Source organism: Leopardus geoffroyi, chromosome A2 (assembly GCF_018350155.1).
Source record: "Leopardus geoffroyi isolate Oge1 chromosome A2, O.geoffroyi_Oge1_pat1.0, whole genome shotgun sequence".
NCBI lineage: Eukaryota > Metazoa > Chordata > Mammalia > Carnivora > Felidae > Leopardus > Leopardus geoffroyi.
In genome coordinates this window covers 58,219,873-58,240,702 of record NC_059331.1, presented here as the reverse complement: position 1 = coordinate 58,240,702, position 20,830 = coordinate 58,219,873, and the positions used below count along the sequence as shown (strand labels likewise).

Below are 20,830 nucleotides of genomic sequence, written 5' to 3'. Positions count from 1 at the left end.
ATGAGATATAAAACGTGTCCAGAAAAGGAGCCCACACGCAGAGAATGGTTAAGTGCCCTAAGAAAGGTCAAGGGAGGGCCTTGTGTGGAAGGGAGAGATTCAGTCAGCTTTAATGGTGCTAGTTGAACGGTGCCTTAAAATATATGGAGGGTTTGTTCATAGCCAGATGGGAAGAAAAGGCAAAATTATTCCAGCCCACTCCCCAAAAGGCAGCATGAACAAAACCGTGATTTCCTGAGTCTCCAGGATCCAAAATGTTAAAATATCACTCACCTGCACGCTGGATGGCTGCAGCCCCACCTACAAGCCATTGCATTAGGTAGAGAGACCCCCATGTCAGAGTGAATAAAACTTCCTGTCTGACTCTAAAGTGCTGTACAATTCTTTCAAATTTTCTGTGTGTTGAGATATTTTCATAATAAAATGCTGGGGGGAAATCTGTAGGTTAACACCTGAAGGAGGTGTGGAAAGGAGCATCCAGGATGCTGCTGAGGTGTCCCTGCCATACCAGTTATCGAGCAGGTGTTCAATACTTGTGCAACCACAGGTGCCCCAGTCCAACAGGCTTCCCTCTGCACTGGGTCATGCTGCCTCCCTCCTCACTCTACCCCGGAGCATCTGTGGGATAACAAACACATTGTTCCCTGAAGAACTCCTTTCATTTAAAGTTACCTTTAAAGTCAAACTATTAGGGGTGCCTGGTGGTTCAGTCGGTTGGGCGTCCGACTTCAGCTCAGGTCATGATCTCGCGGTTTGAGAATTCGAGCCCCGCGTCGGGCTCTGTGCTGACAGTTCAGAGCCTGGAGCCTGCTTCGGATTCTGTGTCTCCCTCTCTCTCTCTGCCCCCCTCTCTCTCTCTCAAAAATAAATAAACATTTGGGGCGCCTGGGTGGCGCAGTCGGTTAAGCGTCCGACTTCAGCCAGGTCACGATCTCGCGGTCCGTGAGTTCGAGCCCCGCGTCGGGCTCTGGGCTGATGGCTCAGAGCCTGGAGCCTGTTTCCGATTCTGTGTCTCCCTCTCTCTGCCCCTCCCCCGTTCATGCTCTGTCTCTCTGTTCCAAAAATAAATAAACGTTGAAAAAAAAAATTTAAAAAAAAAAATAAATAAATAAATAAATAAATATACATTTAAAAAGTTTTTTTAATAAAGAAAATTAAAAACGATAAAGTTGAATAAAGTTAAAGTACACCAGTCCCTCTGAGCCTTCTAGTTTGTGAATTGACCTCCCTCTTTGGAACACCTATTTATCTTTTGAATGCAGATCAAAGCAAAATCGAGATGTCCACTTAACAAACATTTGTTGAGCGCCTACCACATGCTGGACAGTGGGGATGCAGAGGACATTAAGAAATGGCTAAGGGGCGCCTGGGTGGCGCAGTCGATTAAGCGTCCGACTTCAGCCAGGTCACGATCTCGCAGTCTGTGAGTTCGAGCCCCACGTCAGGCTCTGGGCTGATGGCTCAGAGCCTGGAGCCTGTTTCCGATTCTGTGTCTCCCTTTCTCTCTGCCCCTCCTCCGTTCATGCTCTGTCTCTCTCTGTCCCAAAAATAAATAAACGTTGAAAAAAAAAATTTAAAAAAAGAAATGGCTAAGAGTTGTCTTAATGCCAGAATGGAAGTTTGGGAGGTGAGGAAGGAGTAGATGAGGAGAAGGGATGGAGAACAGACACCAGATCATGGTCTTCACTTTATGTCATGCTGAGAGGTTAGAATTCTATTGTCAAAGTAGCAGAGCTCTCCAAGCCCTCCTGAAAAGCTGTGCATAAATCATTTAATTTTTCTTTCTTTTTAAAAAATGTTTATTTATTTACTTTGAGAGAGTGAGAGAGAGCACGAGATGGGGAGAGGGGCAGAAGGAGAGAGAATCCCAAGCAGTCTCCGCACTGTCAGCGCTGAGCCAGATGCAGGGCTCAATCCCAAGAACCGTGAGATCATGACCTGAGCCAAAGTCAAGAGTAGAACACTCCACCAGCTGAGCCACCCAGGTGCCCCAAATCGTTTCATGTTTCACACACTTTACAGAGATGCCTGGGAGATTCTGAAATTAAAAAAACAATATGGGAGATATTTTTGGAAATGAAAAATTATTTTATATTGAAAATCACTAATTTTTACTTTATTATTTCAAATTTGAAAACATATCCTACACCTTTTTTTTAAGTTTATTCATGTCTTTTGAGAGGGAGAAAGAGAGAGAAAGAATGAGCGGAGGAGGGGCAGAGAGAGAGAGGGAGAGAGAATTCCAAGCAAGCTCCCACGAACTGTGAGATCATGATCAAAATCAAGAGTCGGACGCTTAACCGACTGAACCACCCAGGCACCCCTATACTATACCTTGTATGAAAACGAAGTGTACTAATTATAAGACTCCTACCCTTACATGGTCTTTATTTCATCAGTGGGCAATCTGATTACACACGTATGGGGTCGTATGTCATGGTTGAATCAATTCAATCTCAATCCATAATAGTTTAACATAGAACTGTAACCTAACAAGGTTAGGAGGGCTTGTTAGGTTGGACTGTACCTGGTCCAGTACCTCCTCGCTTTTCTGGAAAGAAGATAAAATGAGGAAATATTTACATGACTCGGAGTAACACAGCTGGTGAGAGGCGAGATGGGGACTCCAACCCAAGTTTTCAAATTCCAAACTCAATAATAGTCAATCAGCTGTCATAAAACCTTCACCACTCCTGCTCCTTTTTCTCCTTAGTCTATATTTTTCACGTTTCTTGAGAGATGGGTAGAAGTAAAAATTAAGTTTAAATACTTAATATTTTTATATTATTTTAAGAGCCCTTGTGACAAAAATGTATTTGGGGTAAATTAGTTATTCAAAATGGTTAAAGGTCATGATCTGTGGTACAATTAAGTCACACACACTTCATATCACATGGCTCTCTGCTCAGAAACTTCCAGTGATTTGTGGATTTTGGAAACATGAACTCCTTCACTAAAGGGTATAAAAATATCCCTCCATAGGGGCACCTGGGTGGCTCAGTCGGTTATGGGTCCGACTTTGGCTCAGGTCATAATCTCCAGGTTCATGAGTTTGAGCCCCACATCAGGCTTTGTGCTGACAGCTCAAAGCCTGGAGCCTGCTTCAGATTCTGTGTCTCCCTCTCTCTCTCTGTCCCTCTCCCACTCGTACTCTGTCTCTTAAAAATAATAAATGAACATTAAAAATTTTTTTAAATATCCTTCCATAAAGTCCAGTTCCACCAAATGAGAAAAGCATTTTTAAAACAGAGTCACTTCTTTGAATGCCCTAGTGTTCACAAAGGACGACTGTTCCAGGCACTGTTCTGAGGACCATGCACGCATTAACTCATTTATCGTTACAAAAACCCCATGAGGTGCTGCTCTTATCACTCCCCCAGTGGGGAAACTGAGGCACAGCCATCCCTGCCCTGCTAAGTGGCAGAGATTGAACCAGGCAGTCTGGCTCCTGAGCTGTTTGCTGAACCTCCAGGAATGTCTTGTCAATTCCCCCATAACTTAGTTGTGTCTGTGAATGTTTCAATTTTATCCTTTCTTTTTCTTCATTATGCAGTTGGGGAAGGAAGCGAGAAACACCCTGGTGCAGATGCCCTGATAGCAGGGATCCAGCTGGGCTTTTCCAGGCACCCATGCCACCCAGATGCCACAGGCAGGTTCCGGCTGTTTGCAGCAGCAAAGGGAGCCCAGCATCTACAGAGACGAGCAACACACCCACTCCACAGTGATGGCGTGGTGGACACCAACGGGGGCATCAGCACATTCATTTACACCCTGGTCTCTGGGCACCAACACCTCCCCCCACCCCACCCCCACTTTACGCACCTCCAACCTTTCCTTAGTGGAAAACCAATTTCCTTCAGACAATCCCTCTCTGCTGGAAATATATAGGTCAATTTTTTTTTCTTGAATACTGATGGATTCTGACACCTTACTTAAATGTATTATATTTCCCTGTCTTCTGAAATGAGTATAATGAACTTGTGTACTCTTGACTTGACAAGTGGAGATAACGACGATGCTGCAACAGCGAGGTCCCCGGGACCTGTTTCAGGAGCATACACACCTGCCACCCCTGCTTCCCAACAGACTTTGTAAGGATGGGAGAAAACAACTATTCTTTCTGTTTTTGAGCTGTAATAAAGCTATAATAACATTGGAAGGCAACAAAGGGTGCCCCCTGCAGACCAGGATTTCAGAGGCATTTTAGGAAGGGAGAAAGCAGTTGGAGCCTGATGGATAGAGAAATCAGGGCAGAGGGTAAAGGCCTTCTTCCCAGGGGAGCCCTGGAGAAGCCCCCTGATGGGTACCTGCAGGTACAGAGACAGGAGCCACTCTTGGGCATCTAAGTCACATCCAGACCACTGGGAAAATCTGAGTCCCCCTGTCTCTGTCAAACAGTTCCTGGCAGCAGCGAAGGCACTCCAAAGAAAGGGCAAGGCCTCAGCTGAGGTCCTTGGCAAGAGAAGCAGAGTGGAGCACAGGCAGACACAGGGGAGGATACAGGAGGGAAAGAGAAGTCCCTCAGCCCAGGACTGGGATAGAGCAGAAGACAGCTCTGCTTGCCATGCGGCCATGGGCTCCCAGTCAGCCAGCCAGCTCCCTGACCTGTACCACGCAGGGACCTCTCCCCACTGTAGGCTTCCACTCCCGGCTCACACACAACCTGCCAGCAGGGGATCCAGCACTGGGGAAAACAGAGACCCACGGCACAGAAACCAACACCGGCCAGGACCGTCTTTCCTTAATTGAACACACGTGGCAACGAATGGTCACCAGACATTTGAGGAAAACTGCCACCAAGTAAGAGAAAGATGGACAGGAACTTGAAGGAATCAGAGATGACTCAGAACATTAAAGAAAAACACAGTACAGGGGCGCCTGGGTGGCTCAGTCAGTTAGGCATCTGACTTCGGCTCGGGTCATGATTTTGCGGTTCGTGAGTTCGAGTCCTACCGTGGGCTCTGTGCTGACAACTCAGACTCTGTGTCTCCCTCTCTCTCTCTCTCTGCTTCTCCCCCCCTTCATGCGCTCTCTCTCTCTCTCTCAAAAAATAGACATTAAAAAGAGAAAAACACAATATCAATCTTACATTTATTCTAATTTTTAGCTTTTAAAGTGTGTACGCTATTTGCATGATTCAAAACTCAAAGAAAAAATGGGAAGGGATATGTTGAGAAGTTTCACTCCCATCCTTGCCCTTCAGCCTTACTTTATGTGCAAATGCAATCAAATATGACAAAATATACTTATTCTCCTTTCTGTCTCACGTGGAATGTGGCATACTACATGGGTTAGATTCCTAGGGCTGCCGTAACAAACCAGGTGGCTTAAATGACAGAAATCTACCCTCTCTGTTCTGGAGTCTGAAATCAAGGTGATGGCAGGGTCAGTGCTCTCTCTGGGCTGGGAGGGAAGGATCTAGTCCAGTCCTCTCTCCCTGGCTTGTAGATGGCTGTCTTCATGCTCTTATGGCACTCCTCCCATATGCATATCTGCCTCCAGATTTCCCCTTTTGCAAGTATTTCGCCAGTCAAATTGGGTTAGGGCTTATCCTAATGACCTCGTCTGCACTCGGTTACCTCTTTAAAGACCTAATCTCTAAATAAGGTGACATTCTGAGGGTTAGGGCATCAACACAGGAATTCTCAGGGGACACAATTCAACCCCTGCCACTACAATACCCTTCAGCTTTTTTTCCACTCAGTAATATGCCCTTGGAGACCTTCCCACATCAATACAGAGGGGTTTTTTTCATTTTTTTTCATGGCATACATTACTTCACTCAGAGGATATACTGTGGTGTACCTGATCAGTCCTCCATGCACAAACACTTGGGTTGCTTTTCCAATTTGTCACTTTATAAACTAAGCTCCACTTCATAGGTCGTTGGGCATGTCTATATGGTATGATCATAGCCATGGGATTGCTTGGCCAAAGGCGAAAGGCATTTGTAATCCTGAGAGATATTGCCAAAGGCTCTCCTCGGCTACGTCATTTTGCAACTTCCCCCAACATTGTATGAGAGGGCTCATTTCCTTCAGAGACTCACCAACAGACTATGTTGTTAATCTTTGGGATTTTTGCCTATCCAATGGGTAAGAGATGCTTTCTTCATACAGTTTCATTCTCATTTCCCTTCTAAGTGAGGGTGAGCATATTTCTTACATTCTAAGGCCATTTTAGATTCCTTTTTTGGTGAATTGGCAATTTTTAATTGTTTTTCTTTTTTATTGGGTTGTTACCTCCTTTTGTGCCAGATTCCTAGCCACTCCATACAGTAACCAGATTAACTCTGTGTCTGTGATGTATGATGAAAATATTTCCACAAATTTATCATCTGTCTTTTCACTTTGCTTTTTAAACTTTTCATTTGGGGAATTTCAAACACTGACATAAGTAGAGAGATTATATAGTGAACCGCATATACCAATTACTCAAATGCACCCATTACTAACGCATGGCCAATTTTCGTCTGTCTATAATCCCATCAGCTCCCATCCCACATTATTTTAAAGCACATCCCACTCATCACAGCTTTCATTCATAAACAGCCCAGTAGTCTTAGGTAAAAGATTCTGTTTGTATCTCTCTTTTTTTTTAATTAATTTTTTTTAATGTTTATTTATTTTTGAGACAGAGGGAGACAGAGAGCGAGTGGGGGAGGGGCAGAGAGAGAGGGAGATGGAGAATCTGGAACAGGCTCCAGGCTCTGAGCTATCAGCACAGAGCCCGATGTGGGGCTCAAACCCATGAACTGTGAGATCATGACCTGAGCCAAAGTTGGATGCTCAACTGACTGAGCCACTCAGGCGCCCATTTGTATCTCTCTTTTAAAAAACATAATTACAGGGGCACCTGGGTGGCTCAGTCAGTTAAGCGTCCGACTTTGGCTCAGGTCATGATCTCACATTTTGTGGGTGAGATCCTCTGTCTCCTTTGGATCCTCTGTCTCCCTCTCACTCTGCCCCTCCTCCACTTGCGCTCACTCTCTCACTCTCTCTCTCTCTCTCTCTCTCTCTCTCGAAAATAAACATTTAGAAAAAATATATAATCACAATACCATCATCACATATGCAAAATTAACATTTCCTTAATATCATCCAATAACCAATCAGCATTCAAATTTCCCTGAACACACATCATGATTAGTAAATATGCCTCTTAAGTCCCTTTTAATCTGTAGGTTTAGCCTCAGTCACTGTTTCTTCTTTCCCTTGAAATTAATTTTTGAAGAATCAATTGAGCTGTTGGTCTAACAGAATCCCCCACAGTCTGGATTCTGCTGAGTGTGTCCATGGTGTCTCTTAACATGTTCTTCTGTTGTCTGTTTCTTCTGTAAATTGGTAGTTAGATTATCTTAGAGACATTATCAGATTCTGATTTGATTTTGACTGGGGTGGATGGGAGGCAAAACAACTTCATAGGAAGCGTTGTGAACTTCCCTCAACAGGCCCTTCGTGTCTGCTTGTCTCTCTTTTTGTGATGTTGGCAGCTGTTAATGATCACTGCCTAAATCCATGTTAGATGTTGCTAGATGTTGCAAAATGATGTCTTTCAAACTCTACCCATCCCTTCTTCATTTATTTGCTGAAATACACCCGTAACAAGACACTTCCCTGAATCATCTATTCTGTTAACCAGAAGAGCAGTTTATGTAACAAAGACAAGATAAGTGTCTGTTTCTTTTCCTCTACTGCCACTTTAAAAAAATAATGATTGGTTCCCTAGGATACTCCAAAGGGAGATATTGTATTCTTGCCATTATGAGCTCATTTCTTTTAACATATTTTGTGTTTCCATCCATCATAGTTATTACCACTGTTAATGCTCCAACTGTCCCATGTTTGGCCTGTGGGAGCCGCTCCAGGTTGGCTCTGGAGCCCTTCACACACAACCTCAGTCCTCATTATGACTTTCCCTGGCTATTCCGTCCAATGAGCGGTTGCAGTTCATCTTGCATATTTCTTGGTCCAGACCTGGAATTAACCTTTCCTCCAAGAAGCCTGCTTTCCTTTTTGTGGGAACGGTATTTAGAGACCACAGTACGGACATACTTACAATATAAGCTGTTCCACTTACTGCACACAGCTTTATTTATTGCTGTGTAAAAGGAGTAATTGGAGCCTCAAAGTTCTTGGAAACTAGAACGTGCTTACTGAAATAAGACATTCCTTGAGTACAGAGAACGTCATGGACATAGAGAAACACCACGTTAGTGATCTGGAAAATGAAACCAAATAGATCTAAGGTGTAGAGCAAAAAGACAAGATGGAAAAGATGAGAGAGAGAGAAAAATTCAGAGACATAGAAGATAGATCCAAGGTTTAACACTCAACCATTAGGAATTCTAGAAGAAATGGAAAGAAACCACAACAGAGAGAAAATAATTTTTAAAACAATAAGTGTAAATGCTGCTTGGCCCAGGGGCACCTTCTGGGAAGTGGGAATGGTAACTAGATCAACTTCATCAGGAAAATGTAAAAAAGAAAAGAAGAAGAAAAAAAAAAAAGAAAATGTTGACTCCGTGGAGATGTGTTTCTGATGTACTAATTTACTACCTGGGACCAGCATACAGTTACATCTTTATCTTCTTTGGTTTGTTGTAATCATTTATATAATTCTGTAAAATCAGGACCCAGGTCTGCCTGAGGTGAATCCATATTCATACCCGGTCCTTCCCCCGGTTACCAAAACAACCCCAACAACAAGCTGGCTTATCCTTTGAAAGGCAGTCTGTTTTCTGGGAATCAAAGTACCTCCGGTTAGGAAAGGGGATGTTAATGGCAGGAAAAAAAAAGAACATACAGAATAAACACAATAAATACACTGGAGAGCCTCTCAAACTGGGGAAAATACTATATTGTGCTTTCTCCGTTGGCCTAGAGCAGGGGTGAGCAAAATTAGGTCTGAGGACCAAACCCACCTCTGCCTGTTTTTGTGTAGCCTGAACGCTCTGGATCGCTCTTCAATGGTTGGAAAAAATCCAAACGAGAATAATATTTTGCGGCGTGAAAACATACAAAACTCACATTTCAGGGTGCACAAGTAAAGCTTCACTGGGAGACAGCCATAGTCATTCATTCACATTTCTCAATGGCGGAGTAGAGTCATTTCAGCAAAGGCTGAAACATGGCCTGCAAAGCCTCCAATGTTCCCTATCTAAAATGTTCACTTTTCCAGAAAAGGTTTGCCGACTTCTAACCTAGAGGGTGTGGTAGCATCACCACCTCTCCTTCAGCCCAGTGCTCTAAGGAAGACGGTCCTCAAGCTAAGAAATCACTGAGGGCCCAGCAGGGTTTCATTTTATCTGAAACTCACAAGCAAACATATTCCAGTGAAAATTCAGAGGTAAGGTCAAGAAGAGATCCTAAAACCCTCAGAGATAAAGCAGGCTTTCTAGAAGGTAAGGGAATTAGGCTTTTCCACCAGACTTTTCACTGGCAATACTGGACCCAAGACTGTCATGGGGCCATGCTTCAGAATTCTGGGTGAAGACTTTGGAACCTAGAATTCTAGACCCACCCACACCTTATATCAACGTGAAGGTAAGAGAAAGACACGTAAAAAAAACAAGAACTCATAATTTATTGGCCGTAGTCTGTTGTTTTTTTTTTTTAATCTATCCTAGGAATTCTAGCAAAAAGGCTCTAATAAAAAGACCACATAGGATACAGCATATTGTGGCATCTGTATGTGGCCCAGAAAGAACAAATGAGGCCAAAATGAAAAGAAAAAGGATCCAACAGGGTGATGATTCTCCATCAGGGACGTGTAGGAGGACCACACTGAGTGCATCTTAAAGATGCGAATTCCCACGTGCTCTTTGCAGATCCCGATGCAAGACGCTGTATTTTTAAAAAAAAATTTTTTTAACATTTATTTATTTTTGAGACAGAGAAAGACAGAGCATGAGCAGGGGAGGGTCAGAGAGAGAGGGAGACACAGAATCCGAAACAGGCTCCAGGCTCTGAGCTGTCAGCCCAGAGCCCGACGCGGGGCTCGAACTCACGGACCGCGAGATCATGACCTGAGCCGAAGTCAGCCGCTTAACCGACTGAGCCACCCAGGCGCCCCGAGACGCTGTATTTTAAGCAAGTTCCCAGGTCACTTCCTTAGCTCTCTCGGAAGAACTGAGCCACATTCTGGCCTCTCTCCAGCCGCATTTCTAATGACAAAGAATGACATTCTCTTCTCTGTGAATCCAATCATACCACTGAATAGTCTCACTTATTCAACAAATACGTATTTAAATATTTATTCAATGCTTACCAAGGCGCTGTCCTCCTCTACGCTTTTGGGCCGCATCCATGTTCAAGCAGATGAAAATCCCTGCGTGTGGTGCTTTCTCAAAATTCCAGAAGGAACACTTACATGACCATCATGTGGTAAATGAAGTCTATTGGCCTTCCATTTTTAGAATCAGAACATGGAAGACTTACTCACAATGATAAAACAGATGTAAATAATGTAAGCCTTGGCAACCTAAAAATAATAGGACTTACACAAAATTATAGGATAAGGGATAAGTGGAGGGGAAATTTAAGTATAAATTTCCTCATCTCTCATGGTGGCAAGTAGAGGGGTGGGGTGAGAAATTTTTATGAAACAGTTGGGGAGAAGTTCTCGATTATCCTGAACAATGCTGCTAATTTTTTTTTTTTTTTTGGCACAGGATTCAACTCTTTCTGCAGAATAAATCCTAAAGGAAAAAATTACTGGGTAAAAGGGTCTGTGTCTTTTTAAGGTTTTAATATAATAAACTGCCAAGTTGTCCTAAAAACTGTACTTAGCCCATCCTAGGTACAGACTGCCAGTTATGAAATAAATAAGTCATGGAGTTAAAGACTACAGCATATTGTACAGCATATTATAATGATATTATAATAAAGTTGTATGGTGGCAGTGACTCCAATTACCATGGTAAGCATTTCGTGATATACAGGATCGTCAAATCACTATGCTGTGCACTTGAAACTAATATTGTTTCAACTTTTGTATGTGAACTACGCTTCAATTAAGAAAAAAGAATAGGGGCGCCTGAGTGGTTCAGTCGATTAAGTGTCCCACTCCAGCTGAGGTCGTGAGCTCGTGGTTCCTGAGATCGAGCCCTATGTTGCACTTTGCACTGACAGCATGGAACCTGCCTGGGATTCTCCCTCTCCCTCTGCCCCTCCCCCACTCTCTCTCTGTCAAATTAAATAAATAAACTTAAAAAAAAAATAAAAAAGAATAATATAGTCAGTTCCACCCAAAATATTAAGCTCCAACCATAAAAAAATATTGTACTACTTTATAGTTCCACAATAGTATAGGAAAGTACCCACTACCTGAAACTTCACCTACCTTGAGTTTTATACATTTGAAATTTTTTCTACTTAATATAAGTAGAAACAACCCTCACATGCCACAGTTTGAAAATTACATTTGTCTACAAATAAAAGGAAATATTTGCTTCATTTTCTACTTTTTATTTTTTTAACGTTTACTTACTTTTGAGAGAGAGAGAGAGAGAGAGAGAGACAGAGCATGAATGAGGGAGGGGCACAGTGAGAGAGGGAGACACAGAATCCGAAGCAGGTTCCAGGCTCCGAGCTGTCAGCACAGAGCCCGACACGGGGCTCGAACTCACAAACTGTGAGATCATGACCCGAGCTGAAGTTAGATGCTTAACTGACTGAGCCACCCAGGTGCCTCAAGACAAGAAACATTTAAAAAGAAAAAAAAAAAAAGGGGGGGGCGCCTGGGTGGCGCAGTCGGTTAAGCGTCCGACTTCAGCCAGGTCACGATCTCGCGGTCCGTGAGTTCGAGCCCCGCGTCGGGCTCTGGGCTGATGGCTCAGAGCCTGGAGCCTGTTTCCGATTCTGTGTCTCCCTCTCTCTCTGCCCCTCCCCGGTTCATGCTCTGTCTCTCTCTGTCCCCAAAAAAAAATAAATAAACGTTGAAAAAAAAAATTTAAAAAGTAGAAAACGTGGGCACCTGGGTGGCTCAGTCGGTTGGGCGTCCTACTTCAGCTCAGGTCATGATCTGCCGGTTCGTGGGTTCGAGTCCCGTGTCGGGCTCTGTGCTGACAGCTCGGAGCCTGGAGCCTGCTTCGGTTTCTGTGTCTCCCTCTCTCTCTGCCCCTCCCCTGCTCACACTCTGTCTCTCTCTCTCTCTCAAAAGTAAATAAACATTAAAAAGAAATTAAATGTTTCTTGTCTTTGTGATTGTTCTGTTCATGTCATTCATTTCCTATTCATTCCTGCAAAGTTCTTACATGTTAAAGATACAAATTAGTTGCCTATTAGGAAGATAGATAGATACATAGACAGCCAAATTTTCCCCAGTTCACATTTGATTTTAATCATTGTGTGGTAGTTTGTCACATAGAAACATTTAAAATGTCAAGTAGTCAATCTTACCGCAATTTTCATTTGTTTTTCTTGAGGTATCAGAATGACAAAGTCCTTCCCTACTCAGAAATCACCTACAATTTCCTCATCTTCTTATGATTTTCCCTCTTATTATTCCTTTTTTTAAACTCTTAAATTCTTACAGTATTAAAGATGAACTGTGTTACACTTTGTGAGATAGCTTTTCAACTTATTTCTCAAATACCTAACGGAATTTATTACATTACCTTGCTGTTTTTATATGCCACATCTAACAGACACCAATTCCCATAAATGCGTGAGTCAGGAAAGGGACTTCATTGAGTTGCAGTGAAATAGCTGTCTGTTCTTCCCTGGGCTCCACGTTGCTTTGTTTCGTGCAATTGCATTACAGTGTTTCAGTATTTCACAGGGTAAGTCACCCCTCTTGTTGTTGTCTTTCCTAAACTCAATTGGCCATTCTCATATTTATTTCAAAAATTTGTTAAAGTTTTCCTTAGGGGCGCTTGGGTGGCTCAGTCTGTTAAGCAACCGACTCTTGATTTGGGCTCAGGTCATGAATCACGGTGGTGAGATCGAGCCTCATGTCAGGCTCCCCGCTAGGCATGAAGCCTGGTGTGCTTAAGATTCTCTCTCTCCCTCTGCTCCTCTCCCCACCCCCTCTCTCTCTCAAGAAAAAAAAAAAAAAATTAAAAAGGGTTATCTGGGTGACACAGTCGGTTGAGTGCCAAACTCCTGGTTTCGGCTCAGGTCGTGAGCTCACGGTTCCTGAGTTCAAGCTCCACATCGGGCTCTATGCTGACAGTAACAGTGCAGAGCCTGCTTGGGATTCTCTCTCTCTTCCTCTCTCTGCCCTTCCCCCAGTCGTGTGCACACACATATCCTCTCTTTCCCAAAATAAATAAAAACTTCTTTAAAAACTTAAAATTTTAAATATAAATAAAACATAAAAATAAAGTTTTCTTTCTTTACTGCATAAAAGTGAAAAAAATTAATCTCATCATTGGTTCTATTTATTGTCATTTTTTTTTTTTTACAAGAAATGCCAAATGCAATATTTCTTGGACTCTTTCATGTCTGAGTGGGACTTCTTGTTTCCTTTCTACTAGAATAACTCTTTGGCTGGTTGTCATCATCCTGGGTCACACCTTCTTCCCCTCAGAACACCATCAATGTGACATCACTACAGTGTTTACTGGAAATGAAGGCTATGGAGGAGAAATCAAAACTGACGTCCTGTCCTCCCTTGTAAATGACTTGTTCATCCATCTGGATGCCTGAAAAATTACATCTTTCATCTCAAAGTTCAGTAACTTCACAAAGTGTAAGGTTTTGATTGTTCTGTATGAATTTTCCTCTAGATCATATGTGACCCTATGAGCCAAAGATGTTATTGGTCTTTCATTAGGGGAATTTTTTTCTCTATTGTATTTATGAACATTCATCTCGTCAATGTCTTGGGTTCTGTATTTGACTCTCGTTATCTTTACGTTGGTTCATTTTGTCATTCCTGCAAATCTGTCACCTTCTTCATTGCTTTAGTCCTTTTGTATTTTTCCTCTGAAGTTACTGTGATTATCTCAAACTTTTTTTCTATATCAGGAATTTGATTTCTGGCTCCTTTTAAATTATGTATCAGATCTGTCATAGTGTTTGGATCTCTTTTCCGCATCTCTTTTCCGCATCTCTTTCCTTTTCATTCTGTTATTTTATTACCTCAATATTGAGCTAGTTTGATTGAATTCATACCCTCTTTCAATTCATCTGCATCATGAAAAACACCTTGAAGTTTTCTTCTGTTTCTCAAATTGTTTTCTTCCAGACTGGGTTCTTTATTTCCATGCAATATTTTGTGCATTTCTGTTGTTACAAACTTGCATAGCTGTGCGCCATTTCTTTTCATCTTGCACATACTAATGATGGTCCCCATCTGTCCAGATCTTCTATTTTCTCTGCTATCATGTGGACAAGTCCCCCTTAGTGTTTTCTCCACCTGATCTGACACTCCTGGGTCTTCCCCTGTGAGCCACAATTGATAGTCTAAGAGTTGTTTTAGACTAAATTGTGTGTCACTTGAGGGCACGTGTGGTGTGGGTCGGAAGCAATGCTGTCCCAGCTGCAGGTGCCTGAAGCTCTTACCAGGGCACTGCCCGTTGCTCTCTTTTCTGCACATTCATTCGGTGTCTTGTATCTGGGACAACCATCCTCACAGGGATATGTCTGACTCTCATGGGCATTGAGTCATTTTCTTCATGTTTTGGGCAAAATGCCAAAGAATCCTGAAAATGGCCCCTTCTGGCCTCCTCTATAATCCGTGGTGATGTGTGAGATGTCCTACTAAGAAAGATTTTCCTTTTCTCTTCCCCAGGGCTGCATAGCTACATACTCCATCCACTTTTCTTCCAGTTGGAGGCTATTTGGTATTTCTTTTATATAATTTTGGTATTTCTTTGCGACAGTCAATGAAAAGGAGGATATTCGTGAGTTTAAAATCTCTCTCAGGGGGGTGCCTGGGTGATTCGGTATGATCTTGATGAGCTTCCGACCTTGGCTCAGGTCATGATCTCATGGCTCATGGGTTTGAGCCACGCATCAGGCTCTGTGCTGACAGCTCAGAGCCTGGAGCCTGCTTAGATTCTGTGTCCCTCTCTCTCTCTGCCCCTCCCCCACTCATGCTCTGTCTTACTTGCTCAAAAATAAATAAACATTAAAAAAAATTTTTTTTAAATCCCTCTCAGGAATTTCAGCAAATGACCTTAGTGGACCATCTGACATATTAGAAGTTAGACTCCAGAGCCCAGCCTAGATTGGCAAGGAGAGAAACTACAAGATGAGAAGGGGTACTGGGGATTGCAGCAAGCCAAGGGGGAGAAGAGGAGAGGCAGAAAGGAGAGAGCCCAGCTATATGGCCAGATACTGGGTATCAGATGTAAAAAAGGACCAATGAAAGATCCATAGAAACATACGCATCATTTGATGTGCTTTGTTGCATTATGAAACTATTCCACGGCTTCAAAATTCCAGCCCTGTGGACTCCACACACAACCTTGGGTGAAAATACTGTGCTGGCTTTATGGATGTCATCCCAGGAAAAGAAGCAGCATGAAAAGAGCAAAGGAAGTAAAAATCTAGAACGCAGATCACAAAATCAGTAGAAGTCAGTAGTGATCAAGGGAATTATAATTCCTCCCCCACTATTAAGCCCCATATGTATTGCCAAGGGAAATCAGGTTTTAAGATATCTTCTCAGCCAAAGGGAGGATGGGGTGACATCTAAGATACTGACACAGTTATAAATGTTTAATAATAGGAGTTACAAATTGCCCTTGAGACAATTTTGGTTACATCCACGTTTTTTGAGTTTTGATAATGTGGAGTTGTAGTTATGCTAATTAGTGTAGTTATCAATGTGGGACTATGTCAGAAGACTTCTAAAGACCTCTCATATGTAAATATTTGACGAAACTATTATTCCTTAGGAATTTTTGCATTTTTTTCATTGAAGTAACATTTACATATGGTGAAATGCAGATCATAGTATGCAATCAATACATTTTGAAAAATATCTACACCCATGTAACTGACACTCAGTCAAGATAAAGAACATCTCTATCATCCAGAAAATTCCCTTGTACCCGCTTCTAGTCAACTCTCCCCACTCAAAGCAACCACTACTCTGATTTTTGTCACTGTAGATCATTTTGCCTTTTCTAGAATTCCATATAAATGGAATCATACAGTATGTACTTTTTTGTCTAGCTTCTTTTACTCATACTATTTTTGAGATTCATTCATGCTGTTATATACATCAGTGGTTTGTTCCTCTGTATTGTTGGTTAGTATTCCATTCTATGAATGTGATACAAATTGTGTGTCTATTCTCCTCCTATTTGACATTTGTGTTGTTTTTAGTTTGTTTGTTTTTTACTATTTTTTCTGTGTATCTTCATGTGAAGATATATTTTTGTTTAACTTTGGTAAAACCTGTAAATGGCATTTCTGGGAACTGCATTAGTTAATGTGTTGGAAAACACCAGTTTTCCAAAGTTGTACCATTTTATACTCCCACAAGTCATATGTGAGACTTCTGGTTGCTCCATATCCTTGAAAACACCTGATATTGTCCATCTTTTTAACATTGGCCACTCAGTTGGATGCATAATGGGACGTAATTTGGGTTTCAGACTGCATTTCTCTGGTGACTAAGACATAAACATCTTTTCATGTGCTCATTGGCTGTTTGTATTTCATCTTTCTGAAGTACCTATTTAAGTCTTTTGCCCTTTTTTAAAATTGGGTTCTGGTGCCATTTGTTGAAGAATCAATTGACTATGTGTAAGTCTATTTCTAGACTCTCTTCTATTCCATTATCCATTTGTCCATTGTGACACCAATACCATGCTGTGTTTCAATTACTTTAGCCTTGTAGTAAGTCCTGAAATCAGACTGCGTGAGGGCTTCAGCTTTACTGTACTCTTTCAAGATTGTTTTGGCTACTCTATATTCTTTGCACTTCATGTAAGTCTTACAATTCACTTATCCATTTTTCCTGGGCTTTTGATTGAGATCAGATTAAAACTAAAGATCAGTTTGGGGAGCTTTTACATTTTAACTAAGTTGAGTCTTCCAATTGATAAGCATGGTATATTTCTGCACTTACTTAGATCTGTAATTTCTCTTGCATAAAATGCAAGTGCATTTTATGTATACATAAGATATGAATAATGTATACACAAATAGTCAAAAAATACGAATGTGTGATAATATTTTTTTTTAATTCTGGAGTTCTAAATGACTGACAAAACACTCAGCACAGAGGGAGAACCCTCAATGAACACTATGTAGAATTTTTAAGTACTACTATAATAATGATGTTTTGATTTTTAAGCATGGTAGCAGCTCTTAGTGAAGAAAAATGATATTGGAAAGAAGACGTCAGTCTTGTGTAAACATCTTCCCCAGGCTTACCTCCCATGACCTGTTGCCCCGCTCATCATTTGTTCCTCTCAGGGGTTTCTGCTCATTGCCACTTAGTCTGTCCCCTTGCTTCCGACCGAGTACCACTCCCTGGGGTCAGGTGCTCCCCGCCTCCTTCCCAGACCATTGAAATAATGTCCTAACTGGTCTCTGTGCCTCCAGTCCTCGAGTTGCCAATTCACCCCACATGCTGGACTCCAAAGTTAGTTTTCAAAACATGCACCTGCATATGTAATATATGTTTGTTATTTCTGTTAATTAAAGCAGTTCAGACATATTGGTTGTTTTCCTTTAATATGGAGTGCCAAATATAATCTCTGTATATCGATGGTTATTCTGTTAAATTAGAAATGATTAATCTCCCAGTAAATAAATTAAAAGAATATGCTCTGAGTAATTTGGTTGTTAAAATATCTGAATCATCACTCAGATTTCTTATTTAGTTATGAAAACATATGAAATTGAAATACTGCATTAAAGAAGAATACATCTTCTACCTCTGTGGAAAAAAAAAAACCATTAACTTACCACCAAACCAAATCACTGGACTATATGCACCCTTTGCAGAAGAACAAATAGAAATTGAAGTCTCCTTGGGGCGCCTGGATGGCTCAGTCAGTTAAGTTTCCGACTTTGGCTCAGGTCATGATCTCACAGCTCGTGAGTTCGAGCCCCATACCAGGCTCTGTGCTGACAGCTCACAGCCTAGAGCCTGCTTCGGATTCTGTGTCTCTGTCTCTCTGCCCTCCCCTGCTCATGCTCTGTCTCTCTCAAAAAAAAAAAAAAACCAATAAAAAAATTAAAAAAAAAGAAACTGAGCCTCCTTGATTAATGATCTGAGTTGAGTCTTCCTGATTGTGACATAAATCATGATGTAAAATGTGATTAATGCTGACTGGATGTGAATAAAATCCACACTACCTGGAAGCCATGTATTCAAAGACGGATGGTTTGCCATCACGTAAACTACCCTAAGAGAAGGCCCCCTGTGTAATTTTCAAAATATAAATAAGCAACAGGAAATTTCTCCTCAATAGAATTACAGTTTTGTGCCTTAAGGTGGTATATCTGCTTTATTTTCATTATCGATGACTCTACAATCCATTCTACAAATCTGACATAATTATGTTGAGGAAAAAAAAAAAAAACAAACAAAGAGATGTGATATGCTGCTGTGTTTCTGCTTGCCAAGTTGGAAAATGCTCTACCGCTATATTCCAGCAGTTCCGACTGACAAACTAGCATCCATCATGCTTTGCATTACAATTTTTCTTTGCCATTTTCTCCCAGCTCATCATAACATAATTATGTTCCATTTTTTCTAGCCAGGGGCCTGTATTTTCTTTCATCCAGGACAACAGCTGCGAAGCCCAACCTTGATGCTTCCTCAAAATGGTGAAATGTGTTTGCTTTTTCTTGTAGTCTTGGCAATTCCAATTTTCACACTCCTGCCTGACAAATTTTCTTGCTGCCCAAAAAAACAAAAAAACAAAACAACAACAACAAAAAAACCAATCAGCCCTGAAACTTTCATAGGGCTTTGCAAAGGAGCTCCCACGGTACTTAGCTCTTGTCTGTACTGTAATTGATCCTTGAGCCACGTTGTTTGGGAACGTGTTGAGAACACTAGCTGCTCTCGTTCTTTTTATAGCTTCATAATTGCCAAAGGAGAATTGTCTTTGTGTCAAACCCATTGGAACATTTTTATTCTTCTTTCTATTTATGTCTACTCATATATACGCACATCAACATTTTCAGAGAGATAGGGACGTCAGGCCAAAAGCTTGTCAATAAAAATCCGATGCTTCATGGCAAAAATTCTAAGATCTTGTGTCCATGGCAATAATAGCTACCAGTTTTTTGAGCATTACTCTGTAATGGACAGATAGATGTTCTGAATGCTTTTGGTGAAATAGCTCACCCATGCTTCACAAAAACAGTGAGAGAGGTGCTACTATGATCCTCACTTCTCAGAGGAGGGAAAATAGGCCGAGAGGGGTTGGAGAAACTTGATGGAGACCCCACAGTGGATGTGGTTGTGCCGGGCGGGGGGGAAATCCAAGCAGCCAGAGCCTACATCATGTCTCTTGCCCTCCCACTGTCCATGGTGGTCATCACCAGCTCCCAAAACACACGAGGCCCAGGTTTATCCCCTCCTGGGCTTGTTCCTTGGGAAGTACAGTGATGTTGAAAACCTGATAGACAATCCAAGACTTGTATACTAGATGCCTTCTTGAAATTTCTCTTCCTGATTTATATAGAATTTAAACTGCTGTGGTCCTGGCTGCACACTATTTATTTGAGTATTTACGGTTTTCTTTCATCCCCACGTGGCGATGTCGAATAGGAAATACAGAGATTCACAAACTGCCAGTGAATGGAGGCTTCCGTGGTCATGTAAAACTGGAGAGGCCACTTGTGGGAACCTGTGGGTACCTGGAGAGGTACCTGTGGAGTGCCAGCCACTCTTCCAAGCCTGGGTGGCAGACATGTGACTAAAGAGGCTTTCAAGATAACCTAGCCCCAGTCACCAACTGCCTACAGCCCCTTAAGAGACCCCAAGCAAGGACTACCCAGCTGACCCAATCAACCCCCCCAACTCGTGGACTTTTGCTATTTTTTTTTAGCCACTCTTTTGGAGTGGCTTGTTACATAGCCTTAGATAGCTAAAACACCAGGCAAAACATCGGCAGAGAATATCGGGAAGAAATAAACCCAGCAGGCTCCCATGTCAATCAAATGTTTGTAGAAGGACCCACTGCTGTGATGTTCTCATAACATCTGTCGCACTGGGGCCAGGGGTAGTATGTGGGTAGGCATCTTACCTGTTGGACTTGTATCCTATAGACTGGATCTGACTTGAAGAGTGACATAATGCATTGTGTCAGTTATCAAAATTTTGCTTATCATGTGGGGACTGAGAAGAGTGTATCAGTCCATAAACAAGAACCAAGAGGAAGGACCTTACAAAGGCAGATAAAGTAGAATCACTCTCTTGACCAGGCAATGAGCAACTCACCATGTCTGAGAGGCTGAGTCTGTGGGCCATTAGTGATGCCTACCACGTGTACCCAGGCTAGGAGCAGGGAAAGAAGAACCCCTGTCAAGAGCCTGTCTGGTTGTACCAGCCTCTAGGGGCTGGGGAGGAAAGAAGTGAGTGGCACAATGCCCACATCCCAATCAAGTCTGCTAAACTAAAAACTTTTGTAAGCAAAACTCTTCTTATGCTTCTTGTATGTTCCTGGCTTTCTCTTTTGTACCCCTTGATGTTTAACAAGTTCTTTTTAAAAAGTCCATCCTAGGGGCACCTGGGCGGCTCAGTCAGTTAAGTGTCCAACTCTTGATTTTGGCTCAAGTCATGACCTCACTGTGAGTTCAAGCCACGCATCAGGCTCTTTGCTGACAGTGCAGAGCCTGCTTGGGATTCTCTCTCTCCTTCTCTCTTTGCCCCTCCCACTCATGCTCTCTCTCACTCAAAATAA

At 42.1% G+C, this 20,830-nt stretch overlaps 1 protein-coding gene across 2 annotated transcripts in view; it reads right to left on the bottom strand.

Moving 5' to 3' along the window:
• MGLL (monoglyceride lipase) overlaps positions 1–10,345 on the bottom strand; it is a 162,713-nt gene extending 152,368 nt beyond the window's left edge. The window contains exon 1 of one of the 2 annotated variants that reach the window (XM_045494024.1): positions 10,270–10,345. In XM_045494024.1, the coding sequence (XP_045349980.1) occupies positions 10,270–10,305 (36 nt within the window). In that variant the 5' untranslated portion in view covers positions 10,306–10,345. The remainder of the gene's footprint in view (positions 1–10,269) is intronic. The other variant, XM_045494023.1, reaches the window with a different exon arrangement.
• Positions 10,346–20,830: the final 10,485 nt, after the last annotated feature.